Here is a 23598-nt window from a genome sequence, read left to right on the forward strand (position 1 = left end):
TACCGTCTGAGTGTATGTCAAAACAAAAACTGAAAAGTGTTGTGAAATTTTGCGAATTATACTGTGATTTTGTTGCTTGATATGAATCTAAACTGTTGAAATGAACAGCGGTAAAAAGCCAATACTTCAGAACACGGGGAAACTAGTTCCCGAGAAATCCGATGGGTAAGAGCGTTGAGACTAGGGAATTACCTCCTTCATTGCATCTCTCAAACCAATTTTTACCATTTCATATTCAGAGATGATTTTTACAACGAAGCTGGCTATCGTCAATCAAGGGATAATGATAAAATTGACTCGAAGTTCGGATTTGATAGGGTGAAGGATACCCAGGAGCGAACAGGCTATTTGATAAACATGCATTCGGTATAACTTTTATCATTTCGACTCTGTAATATTCTAATGTTTCATTGCACATGCAGACGGAGATCCTTGATGAAGACCGTCGTCTAATCGCTGCACTCGATCTATTCTTCATTCAAATGGATGGTTCCCGATTTAAAGCAACAATTCCTTTCGCTCCGTATTTCCTGATATTACCGCGAAGGGAACAGTGCGTGGAAGTTGCACAATTCCTGGGAAAGAAGTATGCTGGGCAGCTGGCAAGTATAGAGCCAATCTGTAAGGAAGATTTAGACCTCCCGAACCATCTCGTTGGTCTACAGCAGGAAGTGCTTAAGTTATCATTCTTAAATTCTAATGCCATGACAAAGGTACGACGAGAGTTACAAGCAGTTGTGAGAAAGAATCGCGAACGCGAAAAAACGAATACGTTTTATATGCAAATGCTAAGTCACTCATTAGCAAATGCGGCAGAGGGTAAGTTTATGGTTTCTTAGCTACTGCTTATTTTTCCGTAGTAAATTAGCACATTATTATTGAAATGCTTCAATTGAATTTCGCTAAGGTAGTAGATTTTTGTTGATTTCTTGAAAAAGGTGAAACTCTCGAGCAGAGCAGTTCGAATTCTGAATGTGATAATTTGTGCGATCGACAGTTCAATCTGCGTTTTACTCTACTTCTTTCGTTGATTTCCAGTTAACTTAAATTCCCGACCAGTGGAGCTGATCATATTATGATTATATTGATTTTGTTTTTGCTTGTACGTGCTACTACCAAGCAGTAGCGATCCATGACCCCAAATACAATCTAAAGTACAGAATCAGAATGCCTAACAAAAAGAAACTTCCACAGAAGGAAGAATTGGTGCACTAAATAAGTCTTATGAAATACAGAAAACCACAGATATTGCTCTCGTGTATTTTTGGTTTAGATTTGAAAAATAGTTTTTCGGAAGTGCTGGTATTTTCCTGCTTCATATACCGTAATCTTTTCAGGATATCTTAGTATATTTACATACCCAGTTCTTCCAAATGTCCCCAAAGGAAGAAGTCAGGATTTGGTGAACACAGAGACCTACTGAAATTGGCCATCCATCTTGGAATCATAGATTTCGATGGTTTTTCACAGCTGGCATTAAACATTTTTGCAACATTATTCAATATTGAAAACCAGAAATAAAAGCTGTGTCGCATTATTCATTCTCAAAGAAATATGGGTCAACGTTAGACGTGTACCGCATTAAACATGAGTATGTGGGTATAGTTTTCGCTTGTGAATTGATCTCCGTAGTTCGCATTTTGAAGTTTTGTTTGCGAAAATATTATGCCGCTCGCCTGCCTCATAGGTGAGTGGTCTAGGATCCAAGCTATTACACTTTTAACTATATGCCCTGGCATCATAGTAGCAGATCATCTGCATTTCCGAAACTTGGCTGATTTATAAGGCTTTGAATTCTGAGCTCCCCAAAGTAGAGTTAGGCATATTTGTATTCGTCAATGCAAATACGAATATATTCGTAATACTAATTTTCTGTGAATATGAATACGAATAAATTTGAATTCGAATAAGTGAATGTTTTCGTTTTAACACAAGTGAATATGAATACGACTCTATTGTTACTTCCAAGTGTCAATACAATATTTTCGAGTGCGAAATACGAATTCTTTTGTATTCAAATGTTAGTACTCGCCTGGTTAGGGAATATTGGAGGAGTCAGACTGAATATGTTAGAAATAAAAGAATTAAGAAAATTAAAGGGCATTGCAGGTGTAGATAGAAAAATATATGATAGGGATATTTCCAAGCCGAAGAATCGTTTTTTGAAGAGAAAGCAAAGATATCTCTGCAATGATGTTGATTAAACTCAATTCCTATGCGTTATCTGTACATCATCTCAAAACTAAAATTACACAAGGGGGAAGCATTTGGAAATTCCCAATTTAGAAACTTAAATACAGTCGAATCTCCCTAAGTCTTTTGGCCTCCCGTGTCATTCCCGTCAATTTCCTATATAAAATTCATTCTCTAAGTCGAAAAGCCCTCTTAGTGGAAGTATTTTTTCTTAACTTTTGGAGAAGTATTTGATTTATTACAATTCCTTTAAGTTGAAATCGAAGAATCAATTCTGGGGTGCAAATCACAAATCTTTCTACATTCATGAAGTTTCTCACCACGGGGCCGAATTTCAATTATTTAAATTGGTTTTATGCAAAATACCTGCATGCAGGACCCCCATTTAAAAACTTTGGCTTTATCTACAAAAATATGCCCGACTGAGAAAAGTGCTGAAAAAACCTATTGGTTAATTGCAAATTCCTCTTAGTACCTTATCTCCCATTTGGGCAGATAGGGGCAAAAGGTTTGAAAATGCTAGTTCTAGTGCAAATGTTAAAAACAACAGAGCATGCAAATACCGAACAGTTGATAAAGCTATTTTTGAATGATTGAGTTTAGAGGAGAAAAGGTCATAACATTCAAAAGCTTGAATTGTCCTGCTTTCTAAGCCCGCGACGGTTACCTATAGCAATTACAATATCTTGAGAAAATAAAGCAATCAAGCAGAAGTAGATGAATAACTTAAAGGACAATCAAATATTGTCCAATAATTCGACTGCCCAAGATATAAACGAAAACAGTCTTTTTTTGCAAATGCTTTTTAAACGACACTTTAGTGCTAAAAGAATATAAAAGTTTTGATAGAAAGCATAGCAAAGAAAGCTGGGTGAAAGTCAGGTCTTCAATAAGAGGGAAAGGTAATAAATTTCATTGTTTTTAACGAATAAATTACTTAATCGTCGATTATATGGGAAACAAACGGTTATGAATGACATATTTTACAAGTTGTTTGGTTGGTGAAGACAGGAATATCATAGGTAAAATTCAATCATCAGAACCTTTAAATTGCAATACCAGAATTGTAAGCTAAAAAAAGTTCCTTACCTTTTGGAAAATAAAAAAAAATTCAGTATATACTCAAGGTTCCACGCCTACTGTAATTACAAATTGTTGCGAAGTTTTCGATAAATTTGAGTGGGATGACTTTCAACGGTACTGTACTGTGCCCAGTTTGAAGACGATCCCTGATACCTGATATTTTTGATGAACTTTAAATTCTGGAACACGTTTGAAAAAACTCAAGAATCGAGAACGACGGTGAGATTGGTAACGATGATGATGATGACGCTAAAATCAAAATACCCGATAGAGAAGAAATCAACCAATGAACCGTTAATTTGCAAATAATTTTGTCGATGTCTATAGTACCGGGTAAAGTATAATATTTTTTACACCGAAAAGAAAATTTGCTTGAAAAAAGCAGAAAAAAGCTGTTCAACCAAAAATAATGGATTAACTAATAAATTTAGAGATTATACATACATACACATACATGGATTGTGATTTTTAATTTCTTAAGGGGCTGTTCTAGTGTTAAAAGAAAAAACAGGGTATCATTCTAAACGTGTTATAAAAAAGAAACCATTTGATTTATTTAAGATGAAAATCGCATGGTTACAAAAAAGAAAAAAAACTAAGAAGATTATACACAGGAGAAGAAACTCGAAAGTAAGAGCAAGATAAAAAATAAACATTCGGTTTAAGGTCGAATCGAGGTCACAGTGCATTCTGCGCACATCTTACATCTATTGTGTGTCCTGTTTCTATAGCAATCGGTAGCCTTCTTGTGTATGAATCCATGTAACCACAAAGTGACAAAGTGGCATTATGATATTAATCGTATCGTTGCCTTCTACGATTGATTTGGCACTTAGCTACAAAATTTCTATAACGAATGCAACTGCGGGCAGTAACACCATCATTCACATAATTGGAAACCAATACTTCTACGTGACAATGTACAGAACGCATCTGCCACCTTGACTGAAAAGTCCCGTCCAACTATTTTTGGTCCCTCAAAAATTTAAGGCTTGCCTAGGCAGTTTAACCTTTTGTGTATAGTTGTCTAAAAGTATCTGCTGCTGCATTTATTTTTTATAATTTTATAATTTTTCGAAGTTTGAATTCTGAGAAGACGGAAAAAAAGGACCTAGGTTAGGACGCCTAGTACCGTCATTGGGTGATTTTGAATCTAAGCTATGCCAACTTAATTTGCAGATCCCAAAGTGAGTGCAATAAACCAGCGTATTTGAATGTAAATTAAATTTAAAAAGCTTAAACTATAAAGTATAATTATTAGCTTAAACTATAATTATTATTATTTTTCAAAAACTGTAAGAGAAATAATTTCCATCATTACTGAAAACGGTCAAAGGGTAGTATAGGTCCCAGGACGAAAACGTAGATTAGTACCCACGATGGAGCATAAAACCTGGGAGATGCCCGCTAAACTAACACCAACAGTTCTACTATCAAACCCTATCTCCACTTCCAAGTGGTGATTGCGAGGAGTTCTTCCTTATCGGAAAGCTGCAGACGGAGACCGATGAAGGCGAGTCCCTCGCGCCTAAAAACGGGACAAATTTTACAAACTGGTCCTCCAAGTTGGAGGTTGTGGTACGCTGACAACCCTTCACGGAAAACAACTTGTTGCAAGGCCATAAAAGGACTAGATGTTTATTACAACGACGAACCCCTCAATGAAAAGGAGCTAACGATTTACGCAGTTTCTCATCGAAAGTACAGATCGAATGCAAATTGTACAGATCGAATGGTGCACAGCAGCTAGCCGATACCCTTTGCCAATATAAAGGTGATATAACCACATTACAGTAGATACTATGAACAGAAACCAATTTCCTGGAGAAAAGACACTACATCATATATTATAGTGCACATCCAGTGAACCGAATCTTGGCATTAGGTTTCTTAGTTAGCCAAAAAATCAATCCTGCTCTTATCGGCTGTGAAAACATAAGCGTTCACACCCTTACAAAGGAGACTGCAGAGTCGGAGAAGGATACCTTTTACGAGGCAGTAGAACGAGCCCTCGAAGCCTACCCGAAGTATGATATAAAAATCATACTTGGAGATTTTAGCAGCTGAGTAGTGTCGGAGCCCGTATTCAGGCGATACTTTGGCTCCCATAGCTGACATCAAAATACCAACGATAACAGACTGCGGATCAATTAGCCCACGAAATCGTTGTTGGAAGTACCTGGTCTGCGCGGAAAGCGGTCCACAAACAACCCCGTTTTCTCTGTACTGGACCACTTTCAACCAAAAATCGTGTTAATCGAACGCCGCCGTCTCTCAGTCTTATATAACACATATAGAGGGGCCAATATAGATCCAGATCACTATCTCGTTTGCATGGTGATTCGGGGTCGAATAACAACACTGCCTAGTAACTCCTGACAGTCAAGTGAGAGGGAACACTGAAACCACAACACAGCCCACAAATGATCTTCACAACCACCCGAACAACGTCATCATTAATACGACCACAAACGTATTTAGCTCCAGTCGACGATGAATGTAAGCTAGCAATGGAACGGAAGAATGCTATATACCGGGCAATGCTGCACTCTCAACAAACGCGGGCGTTGACAGAAATTTACCACGAACCTCGTCGAGTGGAGAGGCGACTTCAGAGACGGAGAACAAATATACCTGTGAATTCGAAAAGTATAGAGAGCCCGCGATGCACCCAGATTACACCTTATACACCTCGATGTTCATCCTCCCGAGACAAAGACGGGAATTTGTTTTCCGACCGTATGTAGCGATGGGTTGAGTATTTTGATGAACTGCTCAATAAGACGACGGATGGAAGAAACAATCCGTGCATGTATTTTTCGGAGACTTGAGTTCCGAGCAAGAAAAATTCCGAATTCTTAGCCGTATTCCAAAGAAGAATCCTCCGCTGTGCCGCCACAGAGTATTTTTTAAGAAACTCTGACTTTAGACTTACAGATTTTTCCATCAAAGTAGAAGCCATATAAACTCGTGTGGTATGCTCTACTACAATATCTAGTGTCAGCGATTATATTTCGAACTCTGAGACATATATAAAAACCGCATGCTCTCTACATCGGTGTTCTCCAAAAAAGCGTCCTCTTTCCATACCTCTTAATTTTTGCCCTAAACAATCGCATGTGGTGCAGATGCTGTGCGAAATGAGGATATTAGCGGTCGAAATCGCGTCATAGTCGTCATTGAGAAATTGTGAGAAGAACTCTAGCTAAGAAGACCTGAACATCAAAATCGATGGGAGACAGCCATGGGACTGGCCGAAACATTGATGACTTGGCACTTATGATCGATACAAATGGCGAACAGGCGATTTCGCTGGTAAACGGGGGAAACACCGAAGAACAAAGAAACAATTAAAAGCAGGTCACTAAGTTACAATAATACATAGAGCAACAATATGAAACTTGTAAATACTTGTCGTTACCGCTGTTATCAAAGGTCTTGTCAAACATTGTACTTTCAGGGAGAACTCTTTGTGAATACTGTAGCTCGTCAGGATGCTGTGAAATAAGCCAAATGCTACAATATTAAGTTTGGGGCGAATTCGTCATGCATAAAGTGAGGCAGTATTATCATTTTCCTTTCTGTCGGAAAGATAGTATCTAAAATACATATTGAAAGCTTCATCGAAAAGAGAAGCTTGGCTCCGCTCTGTATTCCCTTGTGCTGTTCGCACTATGGTGTACAGTGTGGAGTGGAGTACAGTGGATAAGTGTGGAATTTAGAACCTCGACAAGAACACTATACATGGAAGGGACAACTTCCGAACTAAGCTCGCATTTTTCTGGCTCGTAACATGCAGGCAGGGGTGGGACGGCCTGTGACACCATACAGTTACACAATGGAATTAAATACAAAATCTATTCGCTTAGTTGTATAGTCCAACCAACCGCCCCAATCTCTCCAAGGAAAATAAAATTCAAAGTAAAATCCACTAATTTTGTATTCTGTCATTGATACAATTTTTTCTACAATTGATAGTATTACACCGGCTTGGTCGGAGGATATGAATGAGTTCACTCCGCAATAATACCCCACCCCCCTTAACGCTTGAGTGAGCAAGCTTAAATAGTTACGTAATAGGGCAATTGGATCCATTGGATCCTGCAGAATTTAGAATTTTAATAAACGACGCAGATATTTGTATGTTTGGTTTTTTCTTCATTTATATAACGAATTTGAGAAATATTGGAAGAAATTCTTGTGGAATTTTTCATTTCGCACTGTTCCTATGCACGCCAATCCGTTTGATTTCAAACTCTATGCTAATTCCAGAAAAGTCGAAAAATTGTGCATTGTTACATTTGTTCCTGTTCCTTAATATGGCTCACACAATTTGGCAACGGCAGTTTGCGCAATGTTGACTTATCTACTCGCGCCACTTCGTTCTTTTCCAAATACACTTTTGCGTTGAGAGGATACGCGAAGAGCCTCAAACCCATTATTTATCGAAACCACCATAAAAACATAACTATTATATGGACTTTTGTTACCGCGCACGGGGAAAACTACCAAACTAAAAGTCCCGTACTTGCGAATGCACTGGACAAGGCATGATCGTTGTCAAATGCCATTGATAATAGGCAGATTTTTCATCTCAATCCTAAACCACTTTCAAAAAGCCATCACGTATGTAGGCAACAATTGATCAATTTCACCAATCTATTCCAAAGTCCCGACTGGATGGATGCTTGCATTTTTCTGTTTGTCGCGTTCATGTTCAAAGGCCGAGGGATTTGAAATTTTGCTTGCTTTGTTTTCGCAATGCAAGGTAGGCAATTCGAATGTGAAAACTGTAAAACTATTTTGATGTATTTTTAGTCCCTTTAAAAGAAATTCTTTGCTCAAGCCAATTCCTACGTAGAAATTAAAAAAAAATAGGTGCGCGCCGGGTCTAATGGACCCGCTTACCCACCCAAGGGCTTAAACCTCGATTGCACAAATTCGAAAAAAGGGAGGAGAGTCGGAAGAACTAACGTTTTATCTGGTAGATATTGAGGGCATAGAATCGTGTGTATAGCCAGGCTCGAAGGCCCACGACGTGTCTGTTTTCGCTATTTTGACTGAAAACAGAAATACCAGTATCCTAACACTACCATCAAGTCGAAACTCTTCCGCGTCAGTTTGTCAAATACCAGTGGCCTTCTGGATTCTGGCAACAACAAATATAATAGATATTCACTATGCGATTCATTATCGACGGACCTAATTGCAAAGTTAGGGGTTGCACATGGCTATCTATTTACTATATATATGCATGCAGCAAATAACTGGAATCCCTTAGAAATTGAAAACCATTTATTCATTCATTCGTTCAGAAATATTTAAACCAACTAATTTTGCTTTGATAATTCTAATTGCAGGAATGGGCAGCGCAGCTCAGAAGAGCAATGACTACATGGATTGTATCTTAGATATTCGGGAACATGATGTTCCATACCACGTTCGAGTTTCGATTGACTTGAAGATTTTTTGTGGTTTATGGTATAACATACGTTGTCGTGGTGGAGGGCTTGAAATGCCCATAGTTACTCCTCGACCCGATATTCTAGAGCGGCCGGAGCCAATTGTCCTTGCGTTTGATATTGAAACAACAAAATTACCACTGAAATTTCCTGACGCCCAAACGGATCAAGTTATGATGATATCATACATGATCGACGGCCAGGGCTATTTGATAACGAATCGGGAAATAATCTCGTCAAATGTTAATGATTTTGAGTATACCCCCAAACCAGAGTTCGAGGGAAATTTCATCGTTTTCAATGAAGAAAACGAAATGGCCTTGTTGCAGAGATTTTTTGACCACATCATGGATGTAAAGCCACACATATTTGTTACATACAATGGTGACTTCTTCGATTGGCCATTCGTTGAAACGCGGGCTGCGGTCTATGATTTAGATATGAAACAAGAAATTGGATTCTCAAAATCACGGGATGGAGTGTATCTATGTCGCCCTTGCATTCATATGGACTGCTTATGTTGGGTGAAACGTGACTCTTATCTTCCAGTTGGATCTCATGGTTTGAAGGCTGTAGCCAAAGCAAAATTACGGTATGACCCAGTCGAACTCGATCCAGAAGAAATGTGTAAAATGGCTGTAGAGCAGCCTCAAGTCTTATCCAATTATTCAGTTTCCGATGCGGTGGCAACATATTATTTATACATGAAATACGTGCATCCATTTATTTTTGCCTTGGCAACAATTATTCCCATGGAGCCGGATGAAATTTTACGTAAAGGATCAGGTACTCTTTGTGAGACACTTTTGATGGTTGAAGCATTTCATGCTAATATTATCTACCCGAATAAACAACAAAGCGAATTGAACAAATTGTCGCAAGACGGCCATGTACTGGAAACTGAAACATATGTTGGTGGCCACGTTGAAGCTCTTGAGTCTGGAGTTTTCCGAGCGGATATTCCATGTCGTTTCAGATTGGATCAAGATACGATAAACATGCTTAATGAAAACGTCGATAAAGTGTTAGCACATGCTATCGAAACTGAAGAAAAAGTTCCTCTGGATAAAGTGACAAATCTGGAAGATGTTAAAAGTGAGATAAAGAGAGCTTTGCAAGGACTGCATGATATACCGAATCGATTGGAACAACCAGTTATTTACCATTTGGACGTAGGAGCCATGTATCCGAATATTATTTTAACAAATCGACTGCAGCCCTCTGCGATGGTGAACGAAGCTGATTGTGCTGCATGTGATTTCAACAAACCCGGTGCACTATGTAAAAGAAATATGGAGTGGTTGTGGAGAGGTAATGAATATACACTGTTTTTTCTTCTAAATATAGAATTTATGTTTCTTTCTAGGTGAAATGCTTCCGGCTAGTCGAAGCGAATTTCAACGTATTCAACAGCAATTGGAAATTGAGAAATTTCCACCAATTGTGCCTGGCGGACCACCAAGGGCCTTTCACGAACTTTCGAAGGAAGACCAAGCGGCATATGAAAAGAAACGCCTTCAGGACTACTGCCGCACTGCATACAAGAAGACGAAAATCACAAAACTCGAAACAAGAGTTTCAACGGTTTGTCAACAAGAAAACAGTTTTTACGTTGATACTGTGCGTGCTTTCCGCGACCGGCGCTATGAATATAAAGGACTTACAAAAGTCGCAAAATCTGCAGTAGTAGCTGCTATCGCTAGTGGTGACGCGGCCGAAATTAAAGCTGCCAAAGGCAGAGAAGTTTTGTATGATTCGCTGCAGTTGGCGCATAAATGTATTCTGAACTCCTTCTATGGCTACGTTATGCGGAAAGGTGCACGCTGGCATTCAATGCCTATGGCGGGAATCGTATGTTTGACTGGGTCGAATATTATTCGACGAGCTCGCGAAATTATTGAAAGAGTTGGCCGCCCACTTGAGCTGGACACTGATGGTATTTGGTGTATTTTGCCTGCATCCTTCCCTCAAGAATTTACCATCCTCACGAACCACGAGAAGAAAAAGAAAATCAATATTTCCTATCCGAATGCTGTCCTCAATACTATGGTTAAGGATCATTTTACGAACGATCAATATCATAACTTGAAATCTCCTTCAGAACCAGGCACGCTACCTGAATACACAATTCGATCAGAAAATTCTATCTTCTTCGAAGTTGATGGCCCCTATTTGGCGATGGTACTACCAGCCGCGAAGGAAGAAGGAAAAAAGTTGAAAAAGCGATATGCGGTCTTTAATTTCGATGGCTCTTTAGCAGAATTAAAAGGATTTGAAATCAAACGGCGAGGAGAGCTTCAACTCATTAAAAATTTTCAGAGTTCTGTTTTCGAAGCATTTTTACTAGGAAGTACTCTAGAGGAGTGTTATGGAAGTGTTGCAAAAGTAGCGGATTATTGGTTGGATGTGCTTTACAGCCGCGGAAGTAATCTACCCGATAGTGAATTGTTTGAACTTATATCTGAGAATCGCTCTATGTCGCGAAAATTGGAGGATTATGGTGGTCAAAAATCAACATCAATTTCAACAGCGAAACGTTTAGCTGAATTCCTGGGCGATCAAATGGTTAAGGATGCTGGTTTATCCTGCAAATACATAATATCCAAGAAGCCTGAAGGCGCTCCTGTAACAGAAAGAGCAATACCTCTAGCTATTTTCCAATCAGAAGAGAGCGTGAGAAGACATTACTTACGGCGGTGGCTGAAGGATAACACAATGGGCGATGCTGATATTAGAGACGTTCTAGACTGGAACTATTACATCGAACGATTAGGAGGTGCTATTCAAAAGATTATTACAATTCCGGCCGCGTTGCAGGGCCTATCGAATCCCGTCCCTCGAGTCCAACACCCCGATTGGCTTCATAAACGAATGCTTGAAAAGAACGATGTGCTGAAACAACGTCGTATTAACGAAATGTTCATTTCTAAACCAAAGCCTGTGCAAGAACCTCGTGAAATTAGAGATATCGAAGATGTAACCGGACCTTCAAACACAGCAACATCTAATGGCTTACCCGTTGTAACAAAACGTAAGAGAGTACCTTCTGTGTCAGAAGAACCTGAAAGTACGGCGAAGACCTGGCGTGAAGCTTTAGGAGCCCCACCTTCAATAGGAAACTCTCGAGCCGAAATTGTTGCATGGGTAGTTTTCCAAAAGAAAAAATGGGCTTGGCAGCTCGCTCAGAAGGAGAAAGTTAAGCAACTCCGTAAGAAGAGTCGCACTGATAACGACGCTCAGATGGTTGCCCAATCCAAAGTAAGAACGAATGCAGCAACATTAGGAGGATTTCTACAGCGAGCGAAGCGATCGATTTTGGAGCAGGCATGGCAAATCATTCAAATAAATCCTATAGACAATGTAGGCAATTTCAACGTTTGGGCAATGCTTGGTGACGAATTGCATAAAATTCGTCTTGTAATCCCCAGAATATTCTATGTAAATCAACGAACTCCAGCACCTCCTGAAGAAGGTCAAGTGTGGAAAAAAGTCAACCGAGTTCTGCCAAGATCACGGCCAGTTAACTATCTATATCGATACAGTGTACCGGAAAAAGTATTTACAGATAACCGCTTGGGAATGCTTGCAGATTTAGCGACTCCTGATATTGAGGGAATCTATGAAACACAGATGACACTAGAATTCCGCGCTCTTATGGACTTAGGATGCCTATGTTCTGTCCAGCGAGACGAAGCACATAAGCTTGCGAGTGCACCAACAAAGGATTTGGACATATTCTCCATTGAGCAACTTGAGAGGCGAGCACTGAGTTACCGGTCGTATCTATCAAATTCTGAAAATTTAAAAAAGATATTTTTATATCAACACAATATTCCAACAGCAAAGAAAGAGATTTGGGGTTTGTTTTTAGTAGCCAGTAAAAAGGCTCTGATCATCGCGCTCGATACAGTGCGTGCAAACCAAATGCCGAATATGAAAAATCTTTACACATCCGAACGAATGGTACTGCTGAAGAACGCTGAAAATGAGGTAGGCGTAGCAAAATTGCCACCTGAGGATATGTCATTCGAAATATTGCTCGAAACTGATATAAAACAAGTCTACCGCCACATTCAAAAAGCATTGAATCAGTACAAAGAAGAACGTAGAGGACCTACTATATTATGCCTTCAAACAGCTCTTGAAGCTGCAAAACTAAACGCAGCCATGCCGACACTTTTGGACTTTCCAGAAGCTCAAATCCACATTAGTGACGATGCGTCGTTGTTGCAGCCTTTGGACTGGCAACGAGTAGGGACGCGAGCCATGATTCGCCACTTTCTGAACTTGAATAATGTCATTGATTTGATGTTGGAGCAATGTAGATACTTCCATGTTCCAATCGGGAACATGCCGACAGACACAGTTCTCTTTGGTGCTGATTTATTTTTCGCAAGGCTTCTGCAGAAGAATAATTTCGTTTTATGGTGGTCAGGTACAAGCCGACCAGATCTCGGAGGTCGAGAAGCAGATGATAATCGTCTTCTTGCTGAATTCGAAGACAATATCTCCGTAGTTCAAAATAAACCGGGGTTTTATCCGAATGTTGTTGTTGAACTTGCTTTGGATAGTTTAGCGGTGAGCGCATTACTGCAAGCGAATAAAATTCAAGAAATCGAAGGTGCCAACTCAGCAATCACTTTCGATGTAATCCCACAAGCTTCGCTAGAAGAAATGGTAGGAAATGTTCCAGTAGCTACTCTTCCAAGTTATGATGAAACCGCTTTGTGCAGCGCTGCTTTTCGCGTTATGAGATCTATGGTGAACGGTTGGTTACGAGAAGTTTCTATAAACCGAAATGTGTTTTCAGATTTTCAAATTGTGCATTTTTATCGTTGGGTTCGATCAAGCAACGCATATTTATATGATCCCGCGCTTCGACGATCATTGAATAATTTAATGAGGAAAATGTTCTTGCAGATAATTGCTGAGTTCCAAAGGCTCGGAGCTAAAATAGTGTATGCGGACTTTAATAAAGTAATCATCGATTCGGGAAAAAAAACAGTTGTTGACGCCATTGCGTATGCTGACTACATAGTGCAAAGTTTGCGACACAAGGAAATCTTCCACAGCATTCATTTGTCCTATCAGCAATGTTGGGAATTTATGCTTTGGTTGGATTCTTCAAATTATTCAGGAGTACGTGGTAAGCTTCCTCGTGGATTGACATCAGGAACTTCACAAACGACAGATGAAAGCGAAATGGATAATGACAACGAAGATGATGAAATCGCGTTAGAAATGAACTGGAATATTGGTGAGCGGTTGTCAGCAGAAAACGAGTGTCAGGATAAATTCAAAACAATAATGGCTTTGTTCATGCAATCATTGGCAATGCAAAACTCACCCTCTCATGCCATTAAGGATATCTCACACTTTGCCTACGAGTGCACCCAGAAATTGCATAAAGGATATGGGAAAGGAAAGGACAGTCCTGCTTTGGATTTGATTAGGGCGCTAATCAAAGTTTTATCTGTTGATAGTAGCTTAGACGAAGATGTGTTAGATTTACGTCGAAATATGTTGCGTTTGGTTGGAGTAGGTGAATTCAGTGATATGGCAACCTGGGTAGATCCGATGAACTCTTATATTCTTAATGAAGTTATATGTAAAGCTTGCAATCATTGCCGTGATTTGGACCTATGTCGAGATAAACACCGTGCATCAAAAAATGGACAGTGAGTATTATTTCATATTATTTGCTATAAGAGTATTGTTTTATTGAAACTTTTTCACACCATAGATATTAGTAAGTTAGGTGCTAACTAAAAGAAAAATACTCCCAATTCCTTCAATTACTTATTCTCGAAATTTTCATCTGATAATGAAGAACTGCTATTTGAGTGTATCACAATACTAGTGTATAGTTTTATAATCAATATAAACTAAAGGCACGGTAGGTAGTTAGTTATCAGTAGCCGCTTCGAGGAACCCAATTAATGCTGTGGTGCGCTGTTTTAATGTCACAAACTCCTAAGACGATGGCCTCTGTGGGAAGGGCAAGAAGAGAACAGAACCAACTCGTAGCCGTTCGCGAAGGATAGCAGCCTTCCATTCGAAAACAAGAAACCTTCTTGGGGTTCTCAAAAAATTGTTCATTTAGTATTCGCACGCTAGACCCTAGATACAGCCGGGAACTAACAAAGGAAATGCCAGAATTTTTTTTCCTTCTTTCCGCAATGCGAATTTTAAGGTATGCCAAGCGGCGTGCTCCCCTATAGGCGAGTGATCCATGCAAATCGAACGAAAGCTTCCGGCATTCTGACTTGTTTTGATTTTCTAACTATAAACAAGCCGGACAAAAAACGACATATGCAGAAATAGAATTCAAAATCCAATTTTTTGAAAAATAGTTGCCACTTTTCAATTTAATCGTTGGCGCGCCAATCCAATTGGAGCTTGAAGCGTGTTAGAGCATTGAAGGGGGCAATGTGGTAGGCATTTTGTTCGCACGTGATTATTACTCTGATTTAATTCAGGTAATTATGCAGTCAGTCACGATACATACCCTCTGCCACCATTGCGTTTTGAACCGCGACCTTTCGTTGTTACAGCCTAGCGCTCTAACTACTAAGCCATCCGGACGCGAAACACAAACTTTGAAAAATTATAATTAATATAATAATTATAATAAAAAACAGTTTTTCCAAGGATATGTAAATAGAGCTGATGAAGCTATTATAGATGATTAAGGATATAGTTGTGATACCAACTGTTAATTGTTATTTCAGTCGCAGAGGTGTTAACTACAATTGCTTTCCTTTCCATAGACTATAAAAGTTTGCAACATATATGTATATCTAAATTGAACCCCAGTTCTCTGAGCCCGCTTTGAGTTGGGATTTAAAATAAAAAAATAAAAGCATTCCCTGCCGACCATAAGTCACTGATGGGTCCCTAAGCACAAAGAGAGCGGGTACAGAGGTCACTGCTTCAAAAAACGTCCAATGGGTCAGCACACTTGTGCATTTCAGAAAATCTACGGCATAGATAGGTGCTTTTCAAGCACCAAAGGAAATATAGGAGGCAGAACACTGCGATTCTGACTGATAACCAGGCGGCTATCGAGGCATTTAGGTCCAACTGGGTGAACTCTAAATTGTTATTGGAATACCTTAATAAATTGAATACGCTTGGCCATATTGTGTTAGATTGGAATGAGCCAGCGGATGAATTGATCAGGAAAAAGGCAGAGAATCGGAAAGCGGTTCACAATTATGATGCTAAAGAATGAGGAAGAACGATTGAAGGAACTATTCTGGGCGAACTTACCAGGAATAGAAAGTCTAGGATGCGCATAGTGGATACAAGCCCAAGTAATCGCAAAATAGACTTACCGCCTTATTTTCACTAATGGAAATCATTTCTATCGCGGAATTTAACGAAACTCTCAAAGGCCGTTTTTGAAAAAAGAAACTGTGTTTTTGAAATTATAAGCATTTTAAATTTCAACCAAATTCAGACAGACTGAAAAGCCTGCGCCATGTTGTGTGACGTCACAACGCGAGCAAAGAAACTTCAGTAGGAGGGCAACTGGCAGTTACTCATAAAAATATAAAACTGTCAGTTAATTTCCCGCGTGAAATGCAAAGGAGGAGGTGAAATATGGTGCACAAAAAACGCGCAGAATGCTTTTTTGGCTGTTCCGAATGGAGATTTTCGGAAGAAGTCGCCATTGTCCGACGAAATCCAGTTTCTTTGGAATCAGATTTAAATTGTGAGGATCACTTCAATGTGAGTTAACATTTTTTGAAAGTTAACTCCAATCTTAATTGATAATATACGATTGCGTTAGATTTGTGTGGCACAAGTATTCAAAATTAAATCAAGTTTCAAGAAAAGTGATGCGGCAGAATTTTCAACGTGCCCACGTTTTTTTTTGCGGCCTGTGAATCTTTCAGAAACGTACGTTTTATTGCCGATCATGTTACCATTACTGCCGAAACGTAAAGTAACTTGAAGAATTCACGCATCAATTTCCCACTTTCCGTATAAAAACGGATTGATTACCTGAAAGGTAACAAGTACCAAGCACTAAACCAGATGCCTTCACGTAAATAAGATTCAAATTGCTCGCTCGATGACGTCATTGAATTTTCTTTTCCGCCTTGTAAGAATTCAATTTTTAAACCATTATAATGAACAAATGAGCGTTCCGAATTGGTTTTTTTAACGGATATGGTAATTTGGCAGGTGAAACTATTATTTCGGCGTAAAAAATATATAGTCACTTTCGAACGCGGGAGTCTATTGTCTAAACCTCACTAAGAATAGCCTTTTGGGATCACAGTAGGAAAACTCACTGGTCATTACAAACTAAATCAACACCTGGGAAAGCTAGGAATATCTGCGAATACTCTCTGCAGATTATTTAGGGAGAGTAAGGAAATCTCCATACACATTCTGGGATAAGATTCTAGGCTGAAACAGCTAGAAGTAGGGTACATCTTAAAATTCCTGCTTGTTGTAGCCTTGATCGACATACTATACTTAATAGGTACACTATAACGATTAAGGGTGCACAATAGTTCTTTTAGGGCGCGATGCCCTTGGCACTGTTATTATTGTTACATTGACGGTCTCCCTGCCGAATTGTTCCTTGTGCCTTTACAGTCTCTAAAGAGTTACTACTTCCACTTATTCGTTTGAGGTAGGAGAGAAACATAACCTCTAAGCACTCAGACCGTAGTGGTCCATTGCACTCGACTCCCCGTCTAACGAAATATCCCAGATGCTACCCTTTGCAACTGAATCAAATCTGCACTAAATATCTGCTGCCCCAATTGGTCCCGGCATGTGGGACAGCGAATCAACGTCCGACGACTGGAAACGAGACATTATCTGTCCCATACATAAAAAGGGGGATATCATGCAGTGCAGTAATTATAAAGGTATCACGTTGCTTCGTACCATCTATGAGATTTTCTCCACTATCTTGCTAGGCCGGATAGCCCCATACACTCAGAACATCATTGGCTTATACCAAAGAGGCTTCACTCTAGGGAAATCAGCAACAGATTTTCTCTCTGCGGCAAGCAATGGAACTGGATGGCAGGAATATGGACATCAGTTGCACCATTTTTTCATCGATTTTAAAGCCGCCTATGACAGCATACACTATACACGGCCATGAGAGAATTCGGTACGATGAAATTGATAAGACTGACTAGGCTGACCCTGACCAATCTGTGAAGCCAGATAAAAGCAGCAGGATCACTCTCAAGACCATTCACCATCAACAACGGTCTAGCACAAGGGGATGCCCTATCAGCCGCCCTATTTAACCTGACTCTGGAAAAAATGATTCACGATGCAGATGTAAATGCGAGAGGCATCATCCTCTTCAAGTCCACCCAACTACCGGCCCACGCTGACGATATTGACATTATGTGAAAAACAACCCGAGATGTACAGTCTACCTTCATTCAGATCGAGCAAACGGCGCATTAATGAAGGCAAGACGAAGTACATGGTGACAACGTCAGCACCACAAACCAAAGAACCAATAACATCGAATCGCACTGATCAAACGAGAAGAATAAAGATATGAGACTACAACTTACAGACCGTTCAAAATTTCGCCTACTTAGGTTCGTAAATCGCAATCAATAACAATTATGACGATGAAATCTATGCACGGTTTTTGGCTGCCAACAGAGCCTATTTTAGCTTACAAAAACTGTTTCGCTCGAAACGCCTCACCATAGGGTCAAAGCTCATACTATACAAGACTATGATCTTGTCAGCCCTGTGTATTATGTATTCCTCGGAGACCTGGGTGTTTAGCAAAAAAACTTCGATGTTTAGACCAATCTTGGCAAGTGAACACACGTTAGTGCGAATTATACGACCATACCATCGAAGACGCCTCTCTCGCAGTTTTTCCACGATCGGTGCAACCCCATATCGATCGCGGATATCCTCATTTCGGATGTGATCAAAACGTGTCACGCCACTAGTCCAACGCAACATCTTCTTCTCAATTATCACAAGACGCCGTTTTTTGGTTTTTATAGTCGGCCAACTCTCAGAACCATAGAAAGCGACGGGACGAACGACATTGCGGGAAATTTTAAATTTGAGACCTTCGTTGATACGTCGATCATAAAGAACACTAGTTATGGAACACCACTTCATCCAGGTTGCGTTAATGCGTGAAGCAATTTCATAGCGCAGTTCTCCATTGGCTGATAGCGTTGACCCGAGGTAGTTAAATCGCTCAGTTCTGGCAAGTCACTGTCGCTGACAGTGATTGTGCCTGTTTCATGGGTATCGGTCGTCAAAAATTCAGTTTTATTCAAATTCAATTTGAGACCGCCAACGTTGCATCATCTACATAAAGCAGTGTATGACGCGCTGGACGTTGGATATCCCGTGTGACCGTGTCAATAACAAGAGGAGTGGTGAGAAGGCGGTTCCTTGAGGAATACCAACAAAGGCACGAAGCGATTTTGATACACCCACCACACTTCAAACTTTACTTTTCAGATCGTGGTAGAACAATTGAATCCAGCGCACGAGTTCTTCTGGCACTAAGCCTTGTCGTAAAGCATACCAGATGAGTTCGTGTAGCACACGGTCAAATGCTTTCTCTAGATCCAGAAATGTAATGTAAAGAGGGGCGATGCTTCTCACGGTGTTTCTCCATGAGTAACCGCGTAACGTGTATTGCGTCAGTAGTTCCGCAGCTTTTGACAAATCCGGCTTGATTCAAGGTTATTTCAACGAGTAAGGGTTTAACTTGAGGACCTGTCTGGACGACTTAATCCCATGGTCTTCTTAAGACACGGATTGATTTCGTGACCACAATCAACCCCGCTGAGACAAGCAACAACGGTACCAGTCTATACCAAGTGCATGGCTTAGCATTCATACTGGTGGATGCAAGACCTACCTAAATCTCTATCGAACTAAGGAGTACGGCATCCGTCTTGAAACACAACACCACGCTGAGGCCCGAAGGTCTCTTCTCGCTTGAGCATAACTACAACCCCCATGAAACTCCAACTAGGGAGCCAACCGCAAACAACCGAGCTGTACTCACATACAACGGGTGTTCACCCGAAGTATGAGAGTCCAGGGGCTATCCCGGTTCCCATGGTACCAGTATACCCCTGGTAAGATTTCGTGACCAAATTACCATTTCAGATGAGTCCCCGTGCAGACTCGAGTCTGATCGCCCTGATTAGACCTTTGGAACATTCGCCTACTGCATCACGGCCGGCAAGCCAAAGTGAGTACAGCGTCTCCCGGTGTCACCACTATGGAGGTTCTCCTCGGCCACTTGGTTTTGGTTTGGTCGACAGGGTTGCCCCCCGTCTTCCTCACTGCCACCTCTGAGCACCAGTTGCGTTGATAGGTGCAACTGCTCCAAATGTCGGCAATGATTGTGGAAGTGGAAGATGAGCAAATTCTTCAATTGAAATCTGCTCGAAGTATTCTCGCCATCTATCTGTTGCGGCTCGACTGTTGGTAAACAAAAAAACGTTCTTGTCATTTACGCAACAGAAGTGTTTGATAGCCAGTGTGTGTTCGTTTCGGCTTTTGGCAAGTCGATACAGATCTCTCTCGCCATTCCGAGTGTTTAGTTTATCGTAAAGATTTTTGTAATGGACCGTTCGGGTGACAGCGATGTTTTCTCTTGCTTCTCGGTTGACATTCTTATAATACCTTCATTTCAACATCGTCATTCCAAAGCCAAGTATCTCGGTTGATGTACCGCTTACTTGGCTTGGTGACTCCGAGGGTGGTAGAGGCCGCTTTGTGGATCGTGTCTTTCGTAATGGTTGGTAATCGCGTAAGTGAAACCGCCACCATTTAATGCGCGGCCGGCCATTGCGTTCCTCAATCTGTTTTGTCGGTGGCTTAATTCGCAGGATGGCAATAAACGGCTGATGTTGAGGTGCGATGGTCTCATAGGGAACGGTTTTGCAATCAGTGACGGTGGTAAAATGTTGGCGTCTTATGACAATAAAGTCGATTTGAATTTTACTGTTCGCATATAAAATGTAGGAAGATGAGACAATCGTTTGATGAACCATGCATTCATAAGTACAAGGTCATGGGTGTCCGCAAAATCGATTATACGCTCGCCACCCTCATTGTGCATTCAAACCCCTTTCCCCCATGGCGCCTGTTACCATCTACCTTTTCACCCACATGACCATTAAGGTCACCGGCAATGATGATATAGTCGTCAGCAGGTCCGTGATAAGTCTTTTCATCGAGAAGTTGCCAGAAGACATCTTTCTCGGCATCAGGTCGACCTTTCTGTGGTGTGTACGCGGTGAAGAAGTGAATAGTGCGATCAGCTGATATAATGGTGAGCTTCATCAGCCGATCATCAAATCGTTCAACTTCTTTAATGGTATCACGGAAACCCTTTGAGATGGCAATGCCAACACCATATTGGCTGTGTGAGCTACCAAAATAGAGCAGTTTATAGCCATTTTTACCGCGTTTGCGTTCAATGTCGCAGCTTTTGGCACCAGACCACCGGGTTTATCAATTTTCCGAAGGGCTCTTGCGAGTTCCTCGGTCTTTCCAGTTAGGATTTAGTGTGGAGGCACATATCTGTTTTGTTCGGATTAACTTATTTGCGTCCTGACGCCGTCCATGCGTCAAGAACCCTTCCACATCTCTCGACAGAACCGGGACCCGTCCCGCCGCTAGACTGTGGTGGAAGCCCTAGCATTTTTACGCGGCTTGTTACTCGATCCGAATAATACTGTTGCCTATGTGGGCGGCAGATACTACTTATATTATTATTAAACTCCTTTTGATATATGAAATTTTCGGTGCAAATTGAACAGAAGCGGCGAGAGGGGGTGGGAAAAGAACTAGAAATTTAAATGAAAAAAGAATAATAGGAAGACATAATTTGCATCTTGGGCCGGTTTCCTGCATATTTTCACTTCGGGCCCGGATTTTCTCTCTACATTTGGCATTTAATTCTCTTCATTGTTGCTTCTGTAAACCCAATTAGCTCTAATGGGGGGCTTCCAAGCCAAGCAAAAGCCTGTATAGAGCCGGTATTGATTACTGGCTCTATCTATCGCATGTTCGGAGAAAGTATACAAATTATTGGCGTGTTTTAGTTATGTCCACACTTTTTAGATGATATCCTTTTGGCACATGGACCCACGATTTCAGCGGGTTAGCGAATAATCTTAGTATATTTCAATAAATCGTGTTACTGGCTTCATTGCTCGCAAGAACCTAGAAGCTATCCTGAAAATGTAGTGTTCTACAAAATGGTACAATATAATAATCGATATTTTGTTTTGCAGACCAGTTTGGTTGTGTGCCCAATGCTACGTTAACTACGACAACGAAGAGATCGAAATGCGTATAATCGACGTCGTTCAACGAAAAATGATGTCCTACACTCTCCAGGATCTGCGCTGCACCAAATGTAAGCAAATTAAACGGGAAAATCTCGCAGAAATGTGTTCTTGTGCGGGCACCTTTGAAACTCTGATTCCTGGTCGCGACATCTCCGCCCTGCTGAAGACATTCCTGCAAGTCGCCGAATCGTATCAGATGTTTTTACTTAAGGAAATCATTGAACAGTTCATAGGAAAGACGTGAAATTGGACCAAATATACACACACAAAAATTATTTAAAGACTAAACTGTGTTTTATTTGAATTCGCTTAAATGATGTTGGCTGTTACACGGCACGACCTCGCTTTTTACTTTGATTGCAAGTTAATGGGATCAACTTTGGGTTCCTCAAATTTGAATTCTGGGAATTTAGTCATGTCGGTACCCTCTCCGCCGCCGTATTGCTTAGCGACGCGTTCCAATTCGGTTTTGAGTTCACGTTCGATCTCTGGTGTTGGGTCTACCATTTTGCCACCTCTGGAAAGGAAATGGAAAACATCGTGAGCAGACTGAGATGTGTAAATATACCCGACAACTACTTTTCAGAGATTCATATGCATAACATCATCAAGGATATACTTACGCGCTCTTCGATTTGTACTCGCGAACCTTCTCCAAGAAAAGCTGTTGAATTGGATCCGACACTTTTTGCATAGCCGGTGCAACGATACCAAAGCTTCTGCGGGCTTCTGTTCGGAGAACCCGAACTCCAGATAAAATTGATTGAGACAACATCTGAAATGAAGAAATTCGGCAAGAATGAAACAACATTTATTTCACGGAGAAAATATCCTAGCAGACTTCACATTTTAACCTCAATATAGTTATGTAACTTGTTTAAAATAAATTCTATGATCTTTATGAAAATTAAATTAGGACAGTCGCATCAAAACCAGTAATGCCACTATAATTTCCATTAACTTCGCAATTTAGCTTACCATTAATAGAAAATAAGAGCGATAAACTCCCTAAAAATATCGAATTGGAATCTGTCACTTGGCCGACGTGAAGTGCGCTGTCAAAACAGTGGCTTACAATAATTATGATATGTTGGTCCACAAACTGATGTGGATTGTACAGCAAAATTAGGCTGTGTTCGAATCTCGATTGAGGCGGGAATGATATGTTGAGTTTCCGTTACAAGTCAAATTGTTGCTATTGTCGAATAGATAGAGCGCACTTAAAATATAAATTCTCTTTGAATCATTGATCGTATTTATTTCATAATTATTAAAAGCAAGTACTAATAGAACAAGTGTTCTACTATTCAATAGAAAGTTATGTAGTTTCAGTTGAATTTCATAACACATGACTTTGCACGAGTAGTGTTTGCTTTTCTGAAAAAAGATGCAGCACTCCCATGGTAGCTAATTAAGGCCGATAAAATGTTCGCTGATAGCATGCATAAGAAAAAAGGTATACTCGGATTAGTTTTTAGGTCGGTTTTCCCTCTCTTTTAAAAAATGGCGACAAT

At 40.4% G+C, this 23598-nt stretch overlaps 2 protein-coding genes across 2 annotated transcripts; one reads left to right on the forward strand and one right to left on the reverse strand.

Annotated features, from left to right (window-relative positions):
- Position 1: 1 nt before the first annotated feature.
- LOC119656537 (DNA polymerase epsilon catalytic subunit 1) lies at positions 2-22366 on the forward strand. The gene is made up of 7 exons (XM_038062883.1): positions 2-165; positions 240-366; positions 423-823; positions 6024-6029; positions 8647-10049; positions 10105-14416; positions 22028-22366. The coding sequence occupies exons 1-7, from the start codon at positions 101-103 to the stop codon at positions 22326-22328; spliced, it is 6615 nt and encodes a 2204-aa protein (XP_037918811.1). The 5' UTR covers positions 2-100; the 3' UTR covers positions 22329-22366.
- LOC119656536 (ATP synthase-coupling factor 6, mitochondrial) lies at positions 22357-23223 on the reverse strand. The gene is made up of 3 exons (XM_038062882.1): positions 23063-23223; positions 22708-22859; positions 22357-22601 (listed from the first exon to the last, which is right to left on the reverse strand). Exons 1-3 carry the CDS (start codon positions 23063-23065, stop codon positions 22433-22435), a joined length of 324 nt encoding a protein of 107 aa, XP_037918810.1. The 5' UTR covers positions 23066-23223; the 3' UTR covers positions 22357-22432.
- Positions 23224-23598: the final 375 nt, after the last annotated feature.

The sequence above is a fragment of the Hermetia illucens genome, chromosome 5, assembly GCF_905115235.1.
Source record: "Hermetia illucens chromosome 5, iHerIll2.2.curated.20191125, whole genome shotgun sequence".
NCBI lineage: Eukaryota > Metazoa > Arthropoda > Insecta > Diptera > Stratiomyidae > Hermetia > Hermetia illucens.

Bases quoted from the DNA above. Each gene is read 5' to 3' on its own strand.
- LOC119656537 (XM_038062883.1), top strand. From the start codon at position 101: ATGAACAGCGGTAAAAAGCCAATACTTCAGAACACGGGGAAACTAGTT. The intron at 10,050-10,104 runs GTAATGAATATA...GTTTCTTTCTAG, and splicing joins TATGGAGTGGTTGTGGAGAG to GTGAAATGCTTCCGGCTAGT. The intron at 14,417-22,027 runs GTGAGTATTATT...TTTGTTTTGCAG, and splicing joins CGTGCATCAAAAAATGGACA to ACCAGTTTGGTTGTGTGCCC.
- LOC119656536 (XM_038062882.1), bottom strand. The intron at 22,602-22,707 runs GTAAGTATATCC...TTTCCTTTCCAG, and splicing joins GAGTACAAATCGAAGAGCGC to AGGTGGCAAAATGGTAGACC.